This window comes from Delphinapterus leucas, chromosome 2 (assembly GCF_059928025.1).
Source record: "Delphinapterus leucas isolate spDelLeu-1000000601 "Yukka" chromosome 2, BTC_Dleu_Yukka2, whole genome shotgun sequence".
Classification (NCBI taxonomy): Eukaryota; Metazoa; Chordata; class Mammalia; order Artiodactyla; family Monodontidae; genus Delphinapterus; species Delphinapterus leucas.
The window spans coordinates 12,410,119-12,435,447 of NC_143130.1; the positions used below are offsets into that span (position 1 = coordinate 12,410,119).

The 25,329-nt window shown below is 44.2% G+C and overlaps 1 protein-coding gene across 2 annotated transcripts; it reads right to left on the minus strand.

Annotated features, from left to right (window-relative positions):
• Positions 1–1,533: 1,533 nt before the first annotated feature.
• MSRB2 (methionine sulfoxide reductase B2) lies at positions 1,534–24,533 on the minus strand. Of its 2 annotated transcripts, XM_030761785.2 has the most exons (6): positions 24,005–24,533; positions 14,311–14,411; positions 8,993–9,069; positions 3,172–3,319; positions 2,809–3,087; positions 1,534–2,286 (listed from the first exon to the last, which is right to left on the minus strand). In XM_030761785.2, the coding sequence occupies exons 1-6, from the start codon at positions 24,267–24,269 to the stop codon at positions 2,182–2,184; spliced, it is 975 nt and encodes a 324-aa protein (XP_030617645.2). In that variant the 5' UTR covers positions 24,270–24,533; the 3' UTR covers positions 1,534–2,181. The 2 variants fall into 2 exon arrangements, with proteins under 2 accessions (XP_030617645.2, XP_022436196.1); XM_022580488.3 differs by lacking the exon at positions 2,809–3,087 and having other exon boundaries at positions 24,005–24,174.
• Between the last annotated feature and the right edge of the window lie 796 nt (positions 24,534–25,329).

Genomic DNA, 25,329 nt, shown 5'->3' on the forward strand with positions numbered 1-25,329 from the left:
AGTTTTCATCTTAGCACATTAGATGAATATGGGATCTGTGTAGGTCAGGGTGCGAAAACCCTAAGTGGAAAGCCTCTGAAATGCAGAGCACTGTTTTTCATCAGTTTTGTGAGCAGAGATTAAAAGTTCAAACTGTTTCAGGAGGAAAGGCCTCATAGAATTTTCTTTTTGCCTGTTGAAGACGGAGAACTTTAACAGAGAACTGGAATCCATAAAAAAGAATCAAATGGTTATTTTAGGACTACAAAAGTACAACACTTAAAATTAAGAATGCATGAGATGTGCTTAACAGCAGACTAGACAAGCAAAAGGATAAGGCTAGTAAATTAGAGAAGAGGTTGACAGAAAATATCCACGCAGAAATACAGATATTTAAAAGAACGGGAAGATACAGAAAAGAGCCTTAGAGATATGTGGGATGCAATTAATGGTCTAAAATTTGTGTAATTCAAAAGGAGAGAGTCTAGGGAGAAAAAGAAAGAGATAATAACAAAACTGATGAAAGTATCAACCTAAGATTCAAAGAGCTCTGTGAACCCCAAGCACAATAAATACAAAGACAACCACACCAGGGCACATTACAAACTGCTGAAACTCAAATAAAAAGAGAAAATCATAAAAACAGTTGTGGGGGAGGGGAACACATTACCTTCAGAGGAGCAACAATTGCACTGACAGCTGATTTCTCAGGAGAAACTATAGAAGCCATAAGACAATTGAATGAAACTGTAAAATGTCCAAATAAAATTTCTCCAAATTAGAATTCTACGTCCAGGGAAAAGGATTCTTCAAAAATAAAAGGAGACCCAAAGGTATACATTAAATGTGTGCAATTTTTAAATATATCAATTGTACCTCAATAAAGCTTAAAAAAAATGAAAGGCAAATAAATACATTTTCTTACCAATAGAAACTGGGAAGATTCACCATGAGAAATCATGCACTAAAAGCAAAAGAGTTCTTCAAGCAGAAGAAAAAAAAATCCCACAAGGAAACATGGGATTTCAGGAAGAAATAAAGAGCAAAAGAAACAGCAAATATGTAGGTAAAGATAAATGAATATCAACATATACACTAACAATGATTTGTGGGGTTTATATGTGTATAAAATTAAATTAAATACATGACAATAGTAACACAAAATATGGGAGAATGTTAATGAAGTTAAAGTGTTCTAAGGTTAACGTTCTTGGAAAAGTAGAAAAAATTAATAATTTTAGTATGACTGTAATAAGGATGGATGTTGTGATTTCCAGGGTAAGCACTAGAAGAAGAGTTCATAATGCATAACTCAGTAATAAAAATAGAATACTTAAGTCTCCTTTCTGTCCATAAAGTCTCAAAGAAAATGATTTAAACACTTTCAGTAACAAATTATTCAAGACTCTCAATGTGTAAAAAAAACACTTGAGTTGCTATCAGCATTGGTGTAACCAAACACCTACTACCACATGACCTAATTATTTTTTGGCATTTGATTTAGTCATTTTTATAAAAGAGCAAATTCACAGACTTAGACAAAAAGCAAACAGATTTTAGTAAATATTTTATTTGAACTAAATTAAAGTTTAACTTTGTAGCCACTTGTATTCATCATCACTGAAATCTAGCAAACTCCCATCGAAACTTAAGTTGCACGTAGAGAAGCTGGAACTGGAAAGTTCAAGAGAGTCTAAAGTTTTGAAAAAAATATCATGCATCCCGTGGATCCCCCAAAGCACAGCTCATCCACAACCCTCCTCCTCGTTGCTTCTTTCCATGCTGGGACTGTGAATTAGTCTAACCCCATATTTTCTTTCCTCTTTTCACTTGATCTCTCACCTATATATGTCCATGAAGAACTTAACTGCAATGGAACGTTCAGGGTGGTTTTGTAAATTCTTTGGTTTGTCCATCAGCCTCCAAATGTCCCCAAAGAGTCATGCCCTCTGGTCCAAGCAAAGCCCACCGAAGTCGATTTAATGGAAATGGTTGCCCCTCTGTCATTTTGTGAAATTCCAGTCAAAGCCAGAGCCAGGGTTGGCTGACTCCAGGTAGTAAGTTAGAGAAGGTGTGACTTGCTTGGTGATAGCAGCAAACTTAGCCTGGTTTAGTAGGTAATAAAACTAGCTATTCACATAAATTATGAAAATTGAGTTTGGAAATGAGGGAGTGGCGAGGGAAGGGGACTCTTGGAGGTAGTCAGTGTTTGCTTGGTTTGAACTTGAGTGCCACACTGTTGATGCAAAACCTCTGACCAGTAGGCCCAGGTCCATCAGGAAACACATGGCCAAGGTGAGCTTCGCACTGCAAGGAGAGAAGCCTCTGTCATTCCTCAACTGGGACAAGGCTCTTTATGTAAAACCAGACACATGAATCCCACATGGCCGCCCCACTCGAGTTTTTGACACTGGTGTGGGGAAAAAGTCTATTATACCAGAGCTTGATTAAGAAATGAAAGGATGCAGAGCACAGTAGTGGTGAATATCTCTCTCCTTTATCAGTGAGAATGTGAGCAAGTGATTTAACTTCGGCCTTGATTTACTCATCTATAAAATGGGGATGATAATTATACCTACGTAATAGAGATGTTGTGATGATTCATTGATACGAAACATTTAAAGCACTAACAGTTCCTGGGTGAGTACTCGGTAATCTTGTAGCCAGTGTATTATTATTGTTCTTTATTGAAGACAAGACTAAGCTACATTTATCTGCTTACAAAACCAGAACATTTGAGCACCCAAGGATATCAAAGTGAATATGCTGTCTGGATTTAAGCCACTGTCTTCTACCAAGCTCACAGGAGGAATAACGCGCTAATGTCACCTGCAGCGCTGCTCCGCCGGCTGCTGACACGCTGCAGAGTGAGAAGGGGGCATAGGGACGCCAGCTATGCTTGGCCTTCCTGCTGATTGTCTCTGTGCAACAGAATGTAAAGGGCCAGCTCTCTCTTTCAGATCCTTGCTCTGCTCCCATCTCTGCAAGGCTTGAACCAGGAGAGGCTCCTTCTCGGGTCTGCAGTGCCCAGAGTGATGGGAGATAGGGACCAGCAGCATGGGAGAAACCCAGGGTGCTTCCGTGACAAAAGTGCTCCCGGCCATGACACTAGATATGCAAGGACAAGAGAGCTCTCTGTGGCATTTGGGGCGGCATTGGGGAAAGCAAATCAGAGAAAACAAAGACACCCACCTGCTTGCAGATGACCTCTGTGCGAGCTGGTCCCAACGAGGTGTCCACACGTCGCAGGATCCCTGTGTTACTCTCATCAGAGCCAGACGTCCTGTGAGCCTCAGAAAACGAAGGCCATCCAGTGCCCGAGCAGTACTTTTTCTCAGAGCTGTGTTAGACATCATGACACTACAGCTGTGAAGGCTGCTATTACCATACAAAGAGCATTTTATGCCCCGAATCATTTTTCTACCAAGCACGATTCGATTCCCTTCTCCTCTGCCAGATCCCAAGGCCAGTGCCGTGAACCACTGGTTCCACAGGAATCTGCCCACTGCATCTCCACTATTAAAGACGCCGTCTCATCAGGTCAAAGATTTCTTGTTCCTTTAATGTCGAAGGCATCCCTCTCAAGGACTAAAAACATGAGGAGCTTTGTGAACTGCTGCACGTTAGGAAACAGATCAAATCCCTGTGTTCTAAACGTAGGAAAGGGGGAAATCGAAATGAAATAATAGTGGTCGAAGGAGGGCATTGTGAGTTTAGCGTATCAGAGAAGCGTGAGAACTGATGAAACAGCCGTCTTCAGCCACCGGAACTTCGGGTTATCGAAATTCAAAGCCTGACTGCCTTCAGGGGTTCAAGAGCTGCCTCTGTCACTTCTTAGCTGTGTGAAATTGGACAGGCTGCTTATTCTCTCCAAGCCTCAGTTTTCTCATCTGTAACATGTGGATAATCATATCTACGTTATAGAGATGCTCTGAGGGTTTAAGGAGCTGTGCTGTGGGGCAAGCGGTGATAGATAAGCCTGGGCACCCAGAGTCATCACCGCAGTGCAGTGACCTTCCCGGCAAAGCGCCACAGGGACGAATGATGCTGGGGGCGGGTGATGGTGGTGGCAGAGGAGCCGGCAAGAGGAGGAGGGCAACAGGCAAATCTACTCATCAGAGACTCGCTCTAAGTGCTTTGAAAGACGACTCCCTTAAATCACACTAGGAAAACATTTTAAATGGCAGGGAAATGGCTCTCTCTATCTGAGGAGGAGAGACAAGAAATGAATTGTAAATTCTTCAAAAAAAACCCCCCAAACACCAAAAACTGAGTAAAGAGGGGGGAAAAGTGGCAAATAATCAAATCCCTAGACTAGGAGCACAGAAGGAAGCTCAGTTTAGAGCACGAACCCCAGCAGAAAGAGTCTAGTGCAAGACAGAGACTCAAATGTTCTGGTCTTGGGACCCCTCTGTACTACAAAATTACTGAGGATCTCTGAGAACTTTTGTTTACATGAGTTTTGTCTATCGATACTTAACAAATTGGAAATTATAAGTGAGAATTTAAAAATATATGCATTAAATTATTTTTAAAAATAATAAATTCATTACATGCTAACGTAACCTATTTTTACAACAATAATTCTATTTTCGAAACTGAAACAAACATTTAGTGGGAAGAGTTGCACTGTTTTATAACTTTGTAAATCTCTTTAATGTGTAGCTTAAAAAAAATGACAATTGACTATATGTGCTCGTGCATTCAGTCTGCTGCAGTGCTGTTTCGACTGAAGTGTAGGAAGAGGATGTGGTCTCGTGGATACGCAGTTGCAAAAGGGAGCACCTCGAAGAGCCCTGAAAAGATCCCAGGAACTCAGGTATAGCTCTGAGGTTGACTTCCGAGAGACTCGGGTGTGAAGCCATGCTCTGTCTGTTATGTCTATGCAACCTTGGCAAGTTATTTAATCTTGTAAAGCCTCTGTGTCCTGATCTTCGGAATCGTAGTGGCATTGTTATTTCATGGGGTTACTGAGAGGATTAACTGAGATGCTTTCTACTTTACTGTTTTTAGCATAGTGTCAGACACGTGGTACTTAAGCCAGTAGCTATTATTTTTTAAATATCATTATTATTAGTAGTAACAGGTATCCATGAAATTTGAGCAGCTGTGGGTCCAATCAGAAGTGTCTGCACATTCAGATTGGGTTCTCTGCAACCCTTTTTGTTTTCCAAGGGTTCAAAAATATTCATCCGAGCTACTTTGGTCCAGGGAAAAACACTTTAAATATCTTTTAATCATAGCTTTTCCACACTGAACATTATATATAAACTAGTGATCATTAAAGGAATTTTGATAGAGAATTATGAATATAATAATTTTTTTAATGAATGAATCTAAGACTAATAAAAAGTCATTTAAAACATTTGATGGGAAACAATAAAAGTTTTATTGATGCAATTAACAGAATCGGGAGATTTTACCAGGTAATATGAGAGGCCCATCATGTATCATTTAAGAGTGAAAACTTAAATATTAAGGTGAATTAGAAATTCCAACATACATATTTAAATGATTAGCAGATTGTAAGGCCCTCCCTGGAGAAGCTAAAACCATTCTGGACCATCTTTAGTCATGTACTCTTAGAGGTGCTTCTTTTGTTTAGTTTTGTTATATGTTTATTTGCTTTGTTTTTATCTTAGTTTCTGGAAATTCCACAGCCCCCCAAACAGCAGCAGAGGCACTTGGTGATAACTGACAACCCTCATGGTAGGAGAATTTCCATTCCTTTGAAGGAATGGGAGCTCACAAAAGGTTAACAAGGTTACTAAGCTCCTATTAACACCTAGAATGTCAGGATATTCTGTAAAAAGGGAACTAACATCAGGCTCTCAGTTTCCTTCTATTCTAAGATTTATGACCATGAAACATGTGATCTCACAGTAGATTTTAATAAACACTTTCAGAATCAGTGTTGGGGGGCAGGGGGAGGAGAAGGGAGGGGAATAGAGGAAGCAGGGGAGGGGCAAAGTCACAAAATTCCAAGGTTAAGGAAGCAACAGCCTGGAGTCCCCGGGGGAGTGATAAAATCCCTAGAGCGCTCTTGACTTGGAAACCCTGGACTAAATGTCTCTGAGTTGTCTCCCCCAGAATGTGCACCATACTGGTTTGGCCTGAAGGGAAGTGTGCAGGCAGCAAGGGGCCCAGCAGCCAAGAGACAGTGATCCCTCATCCACTTGATTCCTTAACTGTTTAGTTTTGGTTGACTTTTCACCTGGTTTTCACTCTGTACAAGCATTTGAAGGAATGTTTATTTCTTTTCTACTCCTGCTGTCTATTACTGAGGCTGGAGACTGGGGACAGAGAGAGAGGGAAAATGAGAGGTCAAACAAGAATCTCTACAGCTATCCACCCTCCTGAATGGGAAGCACTGTCAGGAATATAGTCTTCATTTATAGATTCTCATTAATTAGAAAAAATTCTCAAGAGTTCCTCATTATCAAAGACACATTCATGTATATGGCCCTAAGAAGGATCTGTCTCTAAGAATGTCTCATTGCTAACATGTATCCAGTGCTTGGCATGTGTGAGGCATTGCTCTAGTGCTTTCATATGTATTAACTCATAACTCAGTTAATCCTCCCAACAACTTTATGAATTCAGTACTACTAGCATGCTCATGTTACAGGTGGGGAAACTGAGGCACAGAGAGGTTAAGAAACTTGCCTGAGGTCACACAGCAGTGAAGCCAGGATGTACATCTACAGACTTAACCACTGTACTACACTGTCTCTCCTATAAATAAATGCATCATCTTTAAGAAGAGTATGTTCTGGGGCTTCCCTGGTGGCGCAGTGGTTGAGAGTCTGCCTGCCGATGCAGGGGACGCGGGTTCGTGCCCCGGTCCGGGAAGATCCCACATGCCGCGGAGCGGCTGGGCCCGTGAGCCATGGCCGCTGAGCCTGTGCGTCCTGAGCCTGTGCTCCGCAACGGGAGAGGCCACTACAGTGAGAGGCCCGCGTACCAGAGGAAAAAAAAAAAAAAAGAAGAGTACGTTCTAGAACATAAAAGATTCTTATGAATATATTCTTATTTTTCTCAGTCTCAGCTGCAGCAGCAGCAGCAGTGGGAGGAAAAAAAATGGAACAAACTCAAAAGTCCTTAAGAAATGAAAATGGAAACTGCAACTAAAACTAAATGATTGAAAAGAAACAAACAGGTTGGTAGGTCCTTAAACTGGCCACTTGATGAAAGGGCTTTTGGGGAACTGGCTGGTATTCTCATTAGTCTTGGCTGCTTTGGGGATGGTCCTCAGCTTCCTTAATTTGGACGAGCACTGTGCTAATACAGTGGCTACTGGTCACATGTGGCCTTTCAAGTTTAAATTATTTAAAATTATTTAAAATGAAATCAAATTAAAAATTCAGTTTTTCAGCCGCATCAGCCACATTTCAAGTGCTCAACAGCCATGTGTGAATGGTGGTGGCCACTGAAGTGGATGGAACAGGTACAGAACATTTCCATCATCACAGAAAGTTCTACTAGACAGAGTTTTTTGCTCTGGTCTCTCCGGTCCCTACCTGCCCCCAACATTCTGTGATTTACTGACAGAACCTGGCTGGGCATTGGGTAGGAAGAGAGTGTCATCTTTACAGGTACAGAAACTGGAACGCCAATGAAGTTAAAAACAAAGACTCAGATGTAGGAAGGAACATGCTCTTGAAAGATGACCTCACATCTTTTGCCTTCACAGTCAAAAGATGGAAACAGAACATCTGGCTGTTTACGACATAGTCACAAGGCCGTTCTTTATACTTTTACAACACGGTTCTTTGGCTAAAAGCAGAGTGGCCATCTCAAGGTCCCACTTCTCCCTTTTAATAGAACCAAAGGTCAAAGAATAACTAATGGTTCAGAAATATGCATCCATTTTACTGTTCCTAGCTTCCCCCAGGCCATCTCAGCCTGACTGCCACCTTTCTTTTTTTCTAAAGATTTATTTTATTATTTATTATTATTATTTTTTTTGCCGTGCCACAAGGCTTGTGGGATCTTAGCTCCCCGACCAGGGATTGAACCCGGGCCCTTGGCAGTGAGAGCAAGGAGTCCTAACCACTGGACTGCCAGGGAATTCCCCTGACTGCCATCTCTGCTATCTCCTCACCAGCCACCGACAGAGTGAATGAATCCGGACAAAGGTCTGCCCTTCCGTGAGCGTGAAGGAAAATCAATCCTAATTGTTCCTCATCCTTGCAGGCGGGGTCTGGCTTTCCAAATTCAGCCCACATTAGCAGCCTAGGAAAGCCCAGGTCTGCTCAAAGCCCAAAGCACATAATGAAGCACTGCCTAATGGAAGATTCACAGACCTGGCTTGATTTATATTTTATTCTAAACCAATTTAGGGTTGATGCAAAAGAAAGGAAAACATCTTTGAAGTTCTGAAAAACAGGACTTCAAAGATGTTTTCCTTTCTTCTTCATCGAATCTACTTTTTTTAGACTGTTTCCTGCATGTCTAAACAAAAAAGGCTTTGTTGAGAGATTTCAGATCCTGATTGACTTAAAAGAGGCTTTGAAATCAAGGGACAATTAAATTTACTTTTAGCTACATAGAAGAGAGCATGGTATTCACTACCATCAAGCACTGTGGGGAATCTATCCTCATAAAGTTCTACATTTCCTAAATTAAATTATAAACCCATTTCTCCCTGGGAGAGATACAGTTTTAATCACATGGCCAAGCAAATACCATTATGGTTTAGATTTATTTAAATACTTTCCCAGGAAAAAAACTCTAATAGCTTTATCTTAAGGTGCCCACCAAGTTTGTTTTGTTTTTAGCTGTTTCTTGGGGATACAGAAAGAAAGAATATAGGCTAAGAAGTTAATGCTCTAAACACTAGAAATAATCAAGATAAGCAAGAATCTTAAATGAACAGCCCTCCTTATAGCAACCAGGCCAAATGAGAAGGGCAATTAAAAACATCATGGGTATTTATCCAGGGCCCCAGAAGACAGAGCTGTATGAATTTAGAGGCTTACTCTCCTTCGGTACCTTTTGATCTTTATCTCACCTGAAAAGCGGGCTGTCACAGCACACACAGTGATACATTCCTGATTCCTTGTTATTCAGGTAGATCCCACTGAAAGGCTGAAAGTAAATGAGTTACATCACCTTCAGGTTTCTCAGCCAGCAGGACACAATACAGCAGATCCAGATCCAAGATTAAGTCTCCCAATAAAGGAATTTTTGTACTAATTTGACAAAGTGCAAATATCACTGGAGAGAAAATTACAGTGCGCCCAGTGAAGAAGCCTACAGGCTTGTTTACGACCGGCCTTTATTGTGCCAAATATTCAAATTATGACATTAATAATGCTTTGTATTTATATAGCACGTTTCACCCAAGAACATCAAAGCCTGTGAAAAAGCAAGAGAACCGCACCTCTGGATTGTGTAAGATCTCAGTCACCATTTCAAAAGAGTTAATACAACAAGAATCTAGTCCACTGTCTAAAACACTTTGAAATCTCCAATTAAAGACAGGATATAGATCATAAAAAGCAAAGCTCAGTGAGATTAGCTTGTGCCTTTAATATGCTTCACGTGGTGTTTAGGACACTGCATACTTAATAAATGCTAAATAATGAGCTAGATACTCGCAGGGCCTAAGTTACTACTTAGATGAAATTACCATGTTAATTGTGGCTTAAGGAGTTTGCAGGTTCCGAGAGGAACACAAGGAGACTTGAGGCAATGAATGAGCCAAGAGTAATTTTTTTTAATGTTATTTTGTAAACTGATCTCATTGTTTGAAAAAAAAAAAAAAGACTATTTTTGCCCAGTTCCTTTCGTCATCTCCTGTCAAAGGAATGTTAAAAAAAAGAAACTCTTGGGCTTCCCTGGTGGTGCAGTGGTTGAGAGTTCGCCTGCCGATGCAGGGGACACAGGTTCGTGCCCCGGTCCAGGAGGATCCCACATGCCGCGGAGTGGCCGGGCCCGTGAGCCATGGCCGCTGAGCCCGCGCATCCGGAGCCTGTGCTCCACAACGGGAGAGGCCACAACAGTGAGAGGCCCGCGTACTGCAAAAAAAAAAAAAAAAAAGAAACTCTTGAATGAGCCTAGTGTGAAAATCTACAAGCAGTGGCTAGTGGCAGACGCCGTCCCATTTTATGGAGAGAAGCTGAGGCACAGGGTGGGTCACTGAGTCCCAGAGCTGACTCAGGAAACAAGCAGCCCCCTTGGTCCTCTCGAGACGTCCCACCTCGACAAGTCCACAGGTCAAACATTCACATTCCTCGTGGTAGGATTAACAGCACATTTTCAGGGAGCTGCATAATGGACAATTTCAAATTAACCTACTGAGCCCACCATCTCAGCACACTTGGATGTTTTCCCTCTTTAAAAACCCTGAACTTGGCTGCAGACATCCGAACAGTGGTGAGCTGGTCTTTTTCTGGCCCGTCCCCTCGAAGGCCTGTACCCAACGCTGGCACGAATGGGCATCTGGAATGAAAAGGAAGTTTCGCATCCCGCCCACCTGGGCTGATGAGACACACATGCCATAGGGCTACCCAGACCTGAAGGTGATCTAGAGAAGCCTACTCATGCGATCTGGACAGCCTGATAATATTCAAAATTAAATTCTGTCATTGCAGGGACAGTTGGGCAGAGGAAGTGACAGGGAACTGGTAGCACAGTAAGTTAAAAAAAAAAAATCAAACATAAAAGAATCTTTAGCCGACGTATTTTATGAAATGACATCTCTCCTCCGCCTCCTCACCTGATTTCCTCTGTCTGCCCTCTCACCCTTCCTCCCCAGTTTTATACAAGTCCTATCACTTATTTAGGGCTTCTCGCTTGTTCATTCCAGTATTTACTTGAAAACCTAGTGTGTATCCAATGCTGGACTGGGTACTAAGGCTGCAGAGATGGAAAAACAAAATGAAACCAAACCAACCCACAGTTCCTGCACTTGGAATCTGCTACCAAGTTGGGAAGAGACACGTGAGCTGGCAGCTGTCACACCACATGACAGGAGCTCTGATGGAGAGGTTAGTAGGGAGTGAGGATAGCACTAGGCCCTTTACTACTAGGGGAGTTTTCACCAAGGCTTTCTGGACCAGGTAACGTCTGAGATGTCTGAGATCAGGGTTTTCTTTTTCTTTAATCTTCTATCATCATTATTTTTCATTGCATGGCTGATCGGTGTTTACTACAGGAAATGCCAAGACACTAAACTGAGTTCTGAAGGATGAGTAAAAGTTAATCAGATGAAGAAATGGAAGAGTATTTCAGACAGACAAGCAGCCTGGGCTGGGCCCACGTGACAGAACAGGGCAAGGTGGAGAAGGGAGAAGAGGTTGCTGCAAAGGTGGGGAGGGCCAGATCATAGTGGCTTTGTCAGACCACGCTAAAGAGTTTTTGTGCCATCCCACTGAAAATGGAAAGCCGTTGGAAACTTTTAAAGTGGGTGTGCACACGATCAGAACTGGTTTTTATCAACAGAAGGAGTACTTGACATGCACATGAAGAATGGATTGGAGTCGGGGCAGGAAGACACTGGAGGCAAAGGACAGTCAAACGGCCACCAGTTCAAGCCTAGATTTAACTGGCAGGAGCAGTGGAAATAAAAAGACTAGAATAGATTCAAGAATTATTTAGAAGAGAGAACTGAAATGTGTGACTATCAGAGTCAGAGACATAATGACTTTCAAGATATGCCTTCCCCTGGGTTTTCAAAGTCTGTCCTAAGGACTGAGTATTTGTGTACTGCCCCCACCAAATTCAAGTTTAAGCCCTGACCCGCAATGTGATGGTGTTAGGGGTTGGGGCCTTTGGGAGGTGATGAGGACATGAGGGTGGAGCCCTCAAGAATGGGATTAGTGCCCTTATAAGAAGAGACACGAGAGAGCTGACCTCTTTCTCCACCACGTGAGGACATGGCAAGAAGGTGGCCATCTGCAAACCAGGACGAGAGTCCTTATCAGGAACTGAATTGGCTGGCACCTTGATCTGGGATTTCTCAGCCTCCAGAACCCTGAGAAATGAATGAATGTTGTTTAAGCAGCCCAGTCTGTGGCATCCTGCTACAGCAGCCCGTGCTAACACAGTCTGTCTGCACCAATGCGAGTTCTCTCTTCTTTTATCTTTTCCATACTATGAATACATACCTGTTGGAAACAGATGACGCACTCAAAAGGAATGATTTGCAGATAATTTCACACAGCACTATTTACAAAGGTGGGGACAGGGCCGATGGAGACCAACAGGGAAGGTGAAGCACCCCCGGGCCAGTGACTGAGAACACGCTACTGGCCTGTGGGACACAGAGCGGGCAGGACCCGTGAGGCTGCAGCTGGAGGGGAGGGCTGCCTGCAGAAGCTGCAACCTGCGTGGGAGGAACACAGTCCTAGGGGGACCCTGGATGCCTGTTTCTCCACTGTGCCCTCTGATCTTGCTGGCATCTCCCAGGGGCCAACCCAATCAGGAGTCAGAGGGCAAGGGAGCTGGTTAGTCTTCCCAGAACTCAGAGCAGAGTGAGGCATGTGGATAGCGGATCTGGAAGGCAAAGAATGACCTGCATAAAACCTACCTTCTATTGATATTTGACTTTTAGTTATTGCTTGACCAGGCTGTAAACCCCTTCGTCGTACCTAGCAGAGTGCTAGCAAATTACTGCTGTCCAATAAAAAGCATGCGCAACTGAATTTTAATTTTGAGTCACCAAATAGAAAGCTGAGGTGTTTTACTTCTCTTTCCTGACCCTCATGGAGCTAACTAAGGCTTATAGTTCTGCAACGTTCTAAAAAGTTAACTGTGGAAATGGATCAACTGAAAGGGATTTATAGCATTACTTAAAATAATAGATGATGCTCATTTTGTCAAACGGCCAAATGCACAGAGTATATTATACCATTTGTTTGAAAATCCCACATATTTATTCTCCTAAACATCTGGCAGCTCATCTCCAGGCTGCCGTCTCCAGCTCCACACCCTGCGTGGCTCTGTCCCTCAGAATAGGGCCGGCTTACAATGCTATGGGAATGCACACAACTGCACAGGGAATCACGTGTGGCTCCCCTGTGCTATCTGCACTATGGCTAATGTAGTCTCTTTCCCAGTGAAGCCTTTATTAAAATCCCACCCACAGGAAGTTTTCAAAAATACCAGTATTTCACCAGAATCTATTGGGATCTGCTGGCCTGTCTAACGGCTTTAGCATCGGTGGCGAAGTTGAGGGTGAGACCACGGTTACACGGTCATAGCACATGGACAGCTTACCTGAATTTTGCAGGGACTGCTAAATTCAAAGATATAAATATTATACAGCTTTTGAAACCGCTGCACTGTGGTCCCCTCCGTGGGGTCTGCTTCACCAATGAAAATATCTAATAACCTGGTTCAGTAACTATACTCCAGTGGTCATATTTGGGACTATGCAGCACAGCAAACAGGGTGCATACTATAATGAGGAGCCACTGAGGGCTGTTCTCTCAGGAAATGAAAGAAAGCTGAGATTACTGAAGGCAGCTTCAATAATGTGTCCTTCTCATGGCCTGCAGTCATGTGACAGTCACCACGGTTTAGTTTTTGAGCGCCTGTTATCTGCAGGCACCATGCTATGTGCTGGGGTATATACCAAGGATGGCAAGTGCTAAGAAGAGAAAGTACTGGTAAAAGCAAACCCATCGGGGCTGAGGAAAGGCTTCCCTGTGGGAGTGAGAGTGCAGCTGAGAGCTGGAAGGTAGGTTTGAATGGGTCGGGTTGTTGGTGGTGGGGGAGGACACAGGGTGTAAAGGCCCGAATGGAGGGGAAGCCCAGGGTCTGAGAGCTGAAAGAGGATAGTGTGGCCGGAGTGCAGCGACCAGGGGGAAATGTGGCCAGATCTGAGGACAGGGGGTGGAGGTAGGGGCTAGAGCCTTTACGGCCTCATTAGCCACTTTTCAACTTTTCTTTTACTTTGAAAGCAGTGGGAAGCCGCTGAAGAATTTCAAGCAGGGGGTGATGTGGTCAGATCTGTTTCCAAAAGAGAATGGCAGCTGTGAGGAGGGCAGCTGTGAGGAGAGCAGCTGGAGGCAAATGCACGCAAGCCAGGGCTGGGGGGAGCCTGGACCAGCCTGCAGGTGAGAGCAGCGGAGGGAAGCCGAGTATGGGAAGGTTCTTTAGGAGGCAGAATGGGTGGGCGAGGCGACGGAGGGCAGTGTGTCCAGAGGAAGGATTCTGGTTTGCACAACTGGGTAGATATTCATGGCCGAAGAAGCAGAGCAATGAAAGGCACCAGATTCGCAGAGCAGGTGATGAGTCAGGTTTCGTAGCGAGATCGATTCCAACCCGTCCTGCCCTGCTCCCAACACACCTACTCAGAAACTGTCAGTCGGTGTAGCTTACCGGTTCCGTCCCTTTTTCTCTCGTGACATGGAACTGCTCTGGAGTCAGCTTCTTCTGCCACTCACTCTTGGAGAGAACTGGCTTCCGCTTTGTAAGGGACCCTGTGTCGTTAAATAGGGATTAAAAAAAATTAAGACAGCAAGGCCCAGAATGCTGAGGTTGACTTCCTTGGATTTGTCTAAGAAAATTTAGTTATCTACCCAAAGAATTACAGTCATGCCTTTACTACAAATATTTATATTTTTAATTGTTTTTCGTATTTCATTGCATTGTTCGGGATCTCAAAATAACGACTGTATAAGAATTTATTTACTTTAATAGCAATGGTTGACAAATTGCAAATTATAAGATGGGTGCTACTGACTTTCAAATGATGTCTGTGATCAAGTTAAGGACTTTTATATTTTCTATATTATTAAAATATATTTTGCTTGGAAAAAAACCAGTAAGGCACAATGACCTTTTCTTCCCTAGCCTCTCTCCTAAAGTGCACCATCTCCCAGCAAAACACGCCATCCCTTCCCCTCCCCCTTCCACCCCTTCCTTCTTCACAGAGACCAGAAAGCTCAGGTACAAAATACTGTAACTGACTCATTAGTTTAATAAGAAATGAGTAATAAGTAGAGAGCCAGTTTTCCAGTCCTGCTGGGGCACAGAAGATAAGAGGCAGCTGAAATACGAAATAAGGTAGAATAAATTCTCCTTGGGTTACTAAGGGTAGAAATTCATCTTTCTTCTATTACTACGTTCAAAGGAGTGTTTCCTGTCAGGATAAAGCTGGGAGTAGCTGAGTGATTGGAGAGAAAAGATCATGGAGCCAGTGGGTTATTAAACCCCTCCTCCTTGCTGGTTTATAAAGATATCTCTGATTTTGTTTGTCAAGGGAGGTCTCATTAAAAATTCTTTTGTGTGGAAAAAATAAGAGACTCCTATAGCACATACTCCTGAACGGGAAACTGAGACCTACCATAATCTATTATCATGCTTCATGGTTTTTTTCCACTTTTGTCTTCCTTTCTTCTGCTCCCTTCAGCTTCTTTTTTTTTTTTTTTTTTTTTTTTTGCGGTACGCGGGCCTCTCACTGTTGTGGCCTCTCCCGTTGTGGAGCACAGGCTCCGGACACGCAGGCTCAGCGGCCATGGCTCACGGGCCCAGCCGCTCGGCGGCATGTGGGATCTTCCCGGACCAGGGCACGAACCCGTGTCCCCTGCATCGGCAGGAGGACTCTCAACCACTGCATCACTGGGGAAGCCCCAGCTTCTTTTTTACAACTTTTTTTTCCAGTGAGTGTAAACATAATAACTTTAGCCAAAGAGAAGTAGGAAGCCTAATGTATATTATAATAAATAAACGTTTTAATCATCCAGCGTTAAGAATATGAGAGGACCTTACCATCTGCTTACACCTCAACTTACAAAGGAGAAGATAAGGCCCAAAGGGTTAGTGACTTGACCACAGCACTGACGATGAAATGTTAACTACCTGTGATGTCACCACCCACATAACAAACATGTCAGAAAATCGTAGCTGAATTTCATTTTTGGTTACAAAAAAGAGAGTCGTAAATAATCCTTCAGCAAGAGAAGACTTGTATCTTCATCACGAGTTCACAACACTGCACAACATGGTATTTTCAGTGGTATATATTATTGACTGCTATGGTTGTCTACATTTTATTTAAGGGTTTTTATCTGTTAAATATATTAGAAGGTGTCCTTTCTTGAATACTTTTTATAAGGCCACGGGGATTTCTTTTTTCCAGTGGAAATATACCTCTGAAATACTCCTATGGAAATATTGCTCAGTTACACACAAATTTTTCAGGAACTCAGCTCCTGGGGAGCAAAGCAAAATGTATTCATGTGATCATTATTACTGCTTAGTGACTTTCAGAGTTATTATGCAGAATGCCAAGTAATAAAGGGAGAAGGAATGATGAAATTTTTAAAATCACCATTTTTGCAATCACTAAAATAATAGACGGATTCAAGCAAGAATCATCAGGGAATTCTAAAACCCTTGGGTGAAAAGACTGTTGAAGAATGGAATAGTTACACATTTTCAAAATATGATCCCTCAAATTATCAATTTTACAAGTAAGAAAATGTACCTTTACAATGGAAAAGTCTAGAAATCACCACCTCAACCAAGTAAGCAAGGTTAGCATCACTGACGGTGGGGCCAGCTGACATCATGTGTCTGTGGGTGGGACGCGCTGCACTGAGTCTGCTCTCAGAGAGCTCACCAGGACTTCTTAGGGACACCCAGGAACACTTCATCCTCATCCCATCTACTTCTCCATAGAAGTGACACTAGACATTCTCTCTTCCTGGTACAGTCTACTCCCTCAGCTTGCATGACACCAAATCCTCCCATCTCTCCAGTTCCTCCCTCTCAGCAACCTTTCTCAGTTCCCCTTCCTCTAGCCATCCTTGAATACTGGTGTTCTTTAGAGGAGTCTGTCTGTCTTAGGCTTTCTTCTATCATTCCTCCACACCCCCTCCCCCACCCTGGGAGATTTTATCCTTAAAGTACCATCTACATGATGAGACGCCCAACCTGTTTTTTCCCTCCATCCTAGATCTCTCTGCTGAGTACTGGATCCATACACAATCCACACCTGGATATCTCCACTAAGCCCGTCCCAAACAAGAGAATTTCATGTATCTCCTCCACCCCAACCCAAATCTGGTCCTCCTCTCATGTGCTCCAGCTCATCAACTCCATGTTTCAAACCAGAAAGCCAGGCCACCATCCATGACTCTTCCCTTGCCCTTGCGCCAAGCCCGTTGGTTCTACTTCCTAAATAACTCTAGGATCTGCTCATTCTCACCCCTCTGCAACTACCTTGGATCAGGCCACCATTACCTCCAGCACAGAATATTACAGATTTTTTTCTAATTTGTATGCCCTCCCCTATTCCAACCACTTCTTTTTCCTCACTGCCCAAAACTGTTCAATGTGACATAATACCCTCAAGATAAATTCCAAACTCCTTGATGTGACTTCCAAGGCTCTTCATGGTTGGCCCTGCTTACCACTTCCAACTTCTCCCTTCTACTATGCTCCAGGCCCTCTCAACTGTGGTCCTCTGAGTTCCCCCAGAAGACATCATAGTTTGTTTAGCTTTTTACTTGTTGTTAAGATGGAGTGAAGACTTCTAAGATCCTTACGTGCCAGGACAGAAACCGAAGTCTCCAATCTCTGGTCTCAGTTTACATGTTATCTTCTCCAAGAAATATTCCCTGACCCCCTAAGTCTGGGTTGCAAGCTCCTCCTCTGGGTTCTCACGGCCCTCAGTGCTTCCATGATAGACACGACAATCGCAGGTTAATTTGTCTGGATGTCTCATTCAACTAGAAGCTGAAAGTCTGAAAAAACTGTGTCTTTGTTCAGTGTACCCCTATTTATCAGTGCCTTGGCATTTGATATTCATTTCTTCATTCATTTGGTCATATTTATAGAGCACCTACTATATGCCAGACACTATTCTAGATGCTGGGGATACAGACGTAAAGAAAACAGACAAGAGTCACCGCCCTTATGGAGTTGAGGTAAAGTAACTAAGAATGTAAAACTTTAGATGATTTTTTCAAAAATCACAAAGGATATTAGTGTGAGGATGTTTGTGTACGTATTTATGTGTGCATATGCACACACACAATTTAAAATAATGAGGGAAGGCCTTATAAAGAAGGCGACATTTCAGCAAAGAGTTGAAGGAAATGAACAAACACACAACATGAATACCTAGAAGAAGCGCACTGCAGGCAAGAGAAGCACCAGGCTGGGTGTGGCTGGCGCATCTGATGAACAGCAAGGAGGCCAGAGCAACGGAGGTGGAGTCAGCAGGGAAGGTTAGTAGAAGTGGCAGCAGACAGATGATGGGGGCCAGATCATTTAGGGCCCTGAAGGCTGTTGTAAGGACACTGGCTTATATTCTGAGTGAGTCTGGAAGTCATTGGAAGGTTAGCTGAGGCATAACATGATCTATCATATTTTAAAAGGATCAGTGGTAGATATACTAAAAAAATATTTGAAGCAGGGTGAAGTCTGAAGCAGGGGAACCATTACAGAGGCTACTTTAATCTGGCTGAGAGGTGGAAACCTGGATCAGGGTGGCAGCAGGAGAGTGGCTAAGTAGTGAGACGCTGGACACAGTCTGATGGTAGAGCCGGGGGATCTGCCGATGGGTCAGATGTGGAGGTAAGAGAAAGCAAAGGGCCAAGGGTCATACTCCACAGCTTCTGGGCTCTGAGAGATGGGGGAAGACTACAGGAGGAGTAGGTTTGGGAACTTAGTTTTGAATTTGTTAACTTTAAAAATGCCAATCAGATATTCAAGTGGAGATGTCAACTAGGCAGTTGGATATATGGATTTAGAGTTCCAAGAGAGGTCTAGGATGAAAATATAACTTTTTGACTCCTCAGCCTTTAGATGTTATTTATCTTGGACTGGAAGATCCCCAAGTCAGTGAGTGTAGACAGAACAGAGAGAGAGGCCTGAGGACTGGACTCTGAGGCTCTCCACAATATACACGTTGAAGAAATGGGGACAAGCAGAGAGGTGGGAAGGAAACCACAAGAATGCAGTGTGCTAGTGAAATGGAGCAGGACCCTATGGTGCTTGCCCCCCATGTCCTCAGGCTGCCTTTTGTCTGTGGAAAAACTTTAGCCAAAGAATAAGTTTAATCAGAGAAGTGAGAAAATGCAGAAACAAAGGAAAACAGTCCAACAAGACCAAATAATAATAGGTTGGTCATTAAGCAAAGTCAAGGACTTTTAGTTCCTCCTCAAGGGCTATAGGTAATATTCTGAGCCATACCCTGTGAGTTGTCTTACAGATACTGAAACCCCGCAAGGTGGAAGAAGTTACATGATGACCAGGCTATAGCCACGACATAAGCAGTCACAATTCTGAGAGCTGGCCTTAAAGAAATGGAACAAATTGACCCTGGAACTGAAGATTAACTGCACTTAAAACAATCAAGATGACGCTGATCAGACCACCGATGGCCAACGTCAAGATGACTGTCAGAGCTGACTGCGCTGTTTCTGCGTGTAGCCCGCTCCCAGCATCTATAAAAGCTCTTGCCCACTGATTGTCAGTGGGGGGAGTCGGCCTTTGGACAGGCCTCTGCCCCCTCCCCCGCCAGGCTGCCGGCCTCTGAAATAAAGCAAACTTTCCTTCCCACCAACCTGGCCTCTTTATTGGCTTTAGAGCGGCGAGCCCGACCCCATTTTCGGTTACAGTTTCTGGCTCCCAACCTGGGGCTGCTGCACTCTCGCGATATCTGCTCCCGCGGTTTTCCCGAGCTGAGCCGCCATGATGACGCGCCGGGATGGCTGTGAGGAGCCGCTGCTCGAGGCTCGCTGGCCCCGGGAAGGGGGTTTGGGGGGACGCTCCTAGCAGCTGCCGAAACCGTGTGTTTGGGGGATCCTCCCTGTTTCTCCCCTGCTCGGCACTGGCTGTCAGCGCACGATTTTCCTTGGTGGAACGGAAACATGCTGGACAAACTGACGAGCTCGATGACCGAGTAAGTCCACGGGTGTGCAGCCGGCCAAACTTCTCTTTTGAGCACGAAGTGCTATCTGCGTATTTTGCCAATTGGTTCTGACGTGTCTGACATTGAGGGCTGTTTGTGAGCACTGAGTGTGTCATTTGGGCATTTTGCCAGTTGGTTCTGCCGTGTGTCTACTGTCGAGGACCCTTTGTGTTGGGGAAGTGTTTGGGACTCCACATGGGTCACTGTCTTGGAGGATTGTGACAGTTGTGTCTTCTGGTATGTGAGTGTGTATTTCATTTGTGTGATTGGTATCTTTGCTGTCTTTTGTAAAATGGTAAGGTCAGGTTCAATTCATTAGAAAAATTTTAGCTATGAGATTACGACTAAAGAAAAAGGAAGATAATTTTTTAAACAATATATGACAACAGTATTCTTTATACTTTGGAAAAGAATGGATAAGATGAAACTCTTTTGAAATTCCAAAACCGATTCTTTTTGCATATGCAGTTAGAGAAAGCTGACTTGATAAAATACTGTTTTCAGAATTCTGACCCTGAGAGAACCAAAATATGCATAGGAGAAAGCTTGATGTTAACTCTTATCATGTCCTTGAAATACAAACACAGCCCACTTTGCCTGAGACTTCAGCCTTGGGTTAAATAGTAAAACTTCAAAAGATGTTTGGGTTTATTAAACACACATCTTGTACCACATTAAAGAGAAATTATGCTATGAGAAAAATGTAAGTTTTTAGAGGTTATGGAGTATGTTCTTATGTTCTTAAGTTTGCCAATCAGTAAATGCTGGTATAACAGTTCAATTACTTGTTTCTTGGTTTTGTTAAGGCTTTTAAGGGTTAAAAATTGTAATATGTAATTAAAGCTACTAAAAATGATAAGGGAAGCATTTCAGTGTGGAAAGCAAGTAGGATATGTGTTGTCGGCGAGAGAAAGTATAAAGAATGGAGATATATTTGTTGAGGAAAAATGAGGATAATAATTTGTCCTACAGTTGGTTGTTTTTGGATGGGCAAAGAAAAGGGACAAATCATATGGATACAAAAAGTGATAAAAGGTTTGCGAAAAAAGGGAATTTTGAGAAAAGAATTTTGTACATTGAAGGAGTGATTAAGATTAGATTGCGGGGGCTTCCCTGGTGGCGCAGTGGTTGAGAGTCCGCCTGCCGATGCAGGGAACACGGGTTCGTGCCCCGGTCCGGGAAGATCCCACATGCTGCGGAGCTGCTAGGTCCGTGAGCCATGGCTGCTGAGCCTGCACGTCCGGAGCCTGTGCTCCGCAACGGGAGAGGCCACAACAGTGAGAGGCCCGCGTACCACAAAAAAAAAAAAAAAAAAAAAAAAAATTAGATTGCAGGCTTCCCTGGTAGCGCAGTGGTTAAGAATCCGTCTGCCAATGCAGGGGACACGGTTTAAGCCCTGGTCCGGGAAGATCCCACATGCCGCGGAGCAACTAAGCCTGTGCACCACAACTACTGAGCGTGCGCTCTGGAGCCTGTGTGCCACAACTACTGAAGCCTGCGCGCCTAGAGCCCCTGCTCTGCCACAAAAGAAGCCACTGCAATGAGAAGGTCGCGCATTGCAGCAAAGAGTAGCCCCCGCTCGCTGAAACTAGAGAAAGCCCACGCACAGCAACAAAGACCCAATGCAGCCAAAAAAAAAAAAAAAGATTAGATTGGATTTAATTAGGTAAATGAACTTTGTTATTAATAGTAAGCTGGTACAAAACTGGAATTAGGTTTTCTTTCTCCCTGTTAAGAGAACAAAATTTTTCAGGAATATTGAGGTGCTTTTGATAACAGTAAGTTTCTTTCTCAAGCTAACTTCGAGTATTCCAAAGGGCCCCTAGACATCTCAGAAGAAATATTAAAGTAACTAGGATTATTTAGTATGTTAAATTATATGGAAAACATACGATAACTTTCAGATCATACTGCTGAACTGGGTAAGAAATTTGAAGAATTCTAGTGGAAAGTTACTGTTTTGCTTTCAACCACATATTTGACCCCAGTGCTTGGGATGGAAAAAATTGCCTAGTTATCACAGAGTATAATGACTTATGAGGTGTGTCACTGCTGGCTTTAAGTTTACTGCTAAAAGCACATGTACAATGCTTGTGTGATAATTGGCTATAAGTGATAAAATGTATAGCCTATAAAATGTTTCCCCGTCAGCAAACCTCTGTACTTGTTTATGTCTCACTAGTCCTCCCCACAACATGGATAACTAGGCCAATATATAAACAAGGCCCCAAGTCCACAACACAGGGTTGAATGCAGCTGCACTTTTAACCTTTCCATTTTTTATGTAATTATAACTAATGCTTACTGTATGCCTACTAAGTACCAATATTGTGATAAAACATTTTTAGGTTTGTTTTTCATTTATTCTGTAAAACAACCCTACCATTATCACTATCCTTACAGAAGAAAAAAACAGGCTTCAGCGTACCAAGTTCAAGACGTGCCCAAAGACACAGGGTCAGTGATTGACACTGTCGACTCTGAAAACCCCTTAACCACAGAACTATTACCTGCCCATCATTCTCAGTGGTTGCCTACTAGCTGTTGAATTGAACTTTCATGGTTTACTTAAGCATTCCTTAACTGATGGATGTTTGGGTTAGAGCCAGTTTCTAGTTCTTAAGAGTAGTTCTGTTAAAGACATCTGTGCACATATAACTTTGTTCTTCTTTAGAATTATTTCCTTAGAAGGAATTCCCAGGAGAGGGTGTCTGATAAGTTAGCAGTTCCTGTATCGGTGTCTGGCCAAATTTTTTTTTTTTTTTTTTTTGCGGTACGCGGGCCTCTCACTGTTGTGGCCTCTCCTGTTGCGGAGCACAGGCTCCGGACGCGCAGGCTCAGCGGCCATGGCTTACGGGCCCAGCTGCTCCGCGGCATGTGGGATCTTCCCGGACCGGGGCACGAACCCATGTCCCCTGCATCGGCAGGCGGACTCTCAACCACTGTGCCACCAGGGAAGCCCTGGCCAAATTTTAACGTTGCTGAAGAACCTCAGATTCCAGGGCAATTCATTAGGCTGTTTTTGACAGCACCAAGTACAAACATGGGACAAATTTCTGCTGAAACCGCCACCCTATAAACGGGAATGAGAAGAGCTCCAGCCCACAGCTGTGATGTTTCCATCACCTGTGGTTCTCAGGAAACCAATGCTTGGCACACAGTAGGCACAGAACAAATAAATCAGATTGGCTGACTAGAGACACCAAGAGGTTCTGAAGGCCATGGCCCCAAGTCATGTTGGATCAGCTCCCACTGCACACTGCCAGGGCTTTTATTTAACACATCATTTTGAAAACTTCAGGGGATAAAAAGAATTCCAAGTGACTGGGTACATTTTCAGCACAGATAGGTAGCTTTAAAAGTCTTCAGTGGACACATAACAAATGGATTCAGAGACTGGATGGCTAGGCATCTGCCCATAAAGCCAATGTACACGAGGCACTAGATTCCCCTGAAATAGGCCTGAAATACAGTGCCAGCTAACGCATGTCTCCACAAGTGATTCCGTACTAAAGGATGAAATGTAAACGTGCCCCAGTCCCACAGAGCAGCCAAAGGCATTTTGTAGAAAATAGACACACTTTTCCCTAGTCTGTATCACAGCCATTGACTAACGATGGTTATCAGGTTAAAGGAGGTATGGTATTAGTCCACACGTTTCCCTGGGTCCTGGAAACACAGAAATAGAGCAGGTCAGGGAGCAGATCCACAGGCATGCAAAGTCTGAACCGCCTGCTTCTCAGACGCGAAAAGCAGCATACATAACTGGAGAAGGTGGACAGTGTAACAGAGCAGGGGCCACTGCAGCAGAGAGCGCGCGGGGTGGGCTGCTGACCCAACACCTTGAGGCCCGGCTCTAGAGCGTAACATTTTATGCAAAAAAAAAAAGAAGTGTGTGCACGTTTGGAGAGAGGATCTGTACCTTTACACAAATCCTCATAGGGTTCAGTGACCCCCCCCCCGCCCCTAATAATATACAACCAGCTGTCGCAGAAGGCAGGAGGTGGGCGGGCAGGGGCGTCCCGAAGGAGCTTTCCGAGAAAGTAAGCGCCAAGTCCAGAACCAGCTGTCGGGCTCCCAAGTCCTGGCAAGTGAAGGGAAACCGAAAGCTGGGAAGTGGCGGCGGGGCCTGCGAGGCCCGCCTCCTACCTGCGTCCTCAGGTCCGGTACTCGCGCCGAGGCCGCCCCGGTTCGCTCGGCCCCGGACCGCCCACCCGGGCACTTCTCGGAAGGGAAGGCTCCTAAGCGCGCAGAGGAAGCGCGCCATGACGCTGTACACGACCCTTTGGGGCCCAGGCCGCAGGACCCGCCCACGTCCGCAGGACCCGCCCACGTCCACAGGACCCGCCCACGCCCGCAGGACCCGCCCACGTCTTCGATGCTCCACTCCGCCCGGCCTCCTCCCACCTCCCATCCTGTCCGGTCTCCAAGCACCGCACCGCGCTCTGCTCCTTACCCCACTCTTGCCCTTCCCGCTTTCCTTCTCCTAACCGCTTCTTGCTCCTGCCCCTACCGTCTCCGCTGGGCCTTCTTTGGCCCCCTCGGCCCATGTACCGCTTACCTCCCTGTGCTGCTCCCCCAAACCTGCCTCTCTCCTTGCAGGCTCTTCCCCTGGTCCCACCCCACAGCACCCATTCCCACTCTACTCCCCACACCCTCTTCCCCCACCCCACTGATCTGTTTTAGTTTGTTTGCATTTTCTAGAATTGTTTCTAAATGGAACTATAGATTAGTTTGCTTTTTCTTGAGTTGCACATAAGTGGAACCATTTTTTATTTTGTCTGGCTTCTTTCACTCAGAATAACTATTTTGACAGCCCTTCCTGTTCTTGCATGTAACAACTGTTCATTCCTTGTTGGTGCTGAGTACTATTCCATTTATAGATATACAACAATGTGTTTACCTAGTCACCTGTTGATAGACATTATCATTCCCAATTTTTCCTTATTAGAAGTAAACCTGCTGGCAACATTTCAGTGCAAATCTGTGTGTCACCGACCAGAGTTCTTGGACTCCTCAGTCAATAGAAATTGATAAGAGGCCAGACAAGAAATTCACGCAAGGCTTTATTGGCACTCATACTGCAACTTGAGGGAGCGAAAACAAGTAACAGGTTCCCTTGCTCGCTTCCCGGGGCAGGGCAAGCTTTTTCCTTACATGGGGTGAGGGTAGGTGGCGGGTCCAGGGGCTGTGCTGGAGGGGTGGCTTGGGTGGTCTGGCCACCCCTTTGGTGGTGCTGTGCGCAGGATGCCTGTGCAGGACCCTGGTTTTGCTTCCAGCTCCTCAGAAGTGGCAGTTGTATTTTTGGTCTTTTTGTATGTGTTGTTCATAATTTGCCCCAACTCACAGTTAATTTTACTCCCTTATAGTTTCTTTGTATTTTGTTTCTGGAGGAGAAAGTTTGTCCAGGTGCAAGCACTACAGCAAAGGGTCCCAGGTCCCAGCCTGCCTCATTTTTATATGGACATGTGATT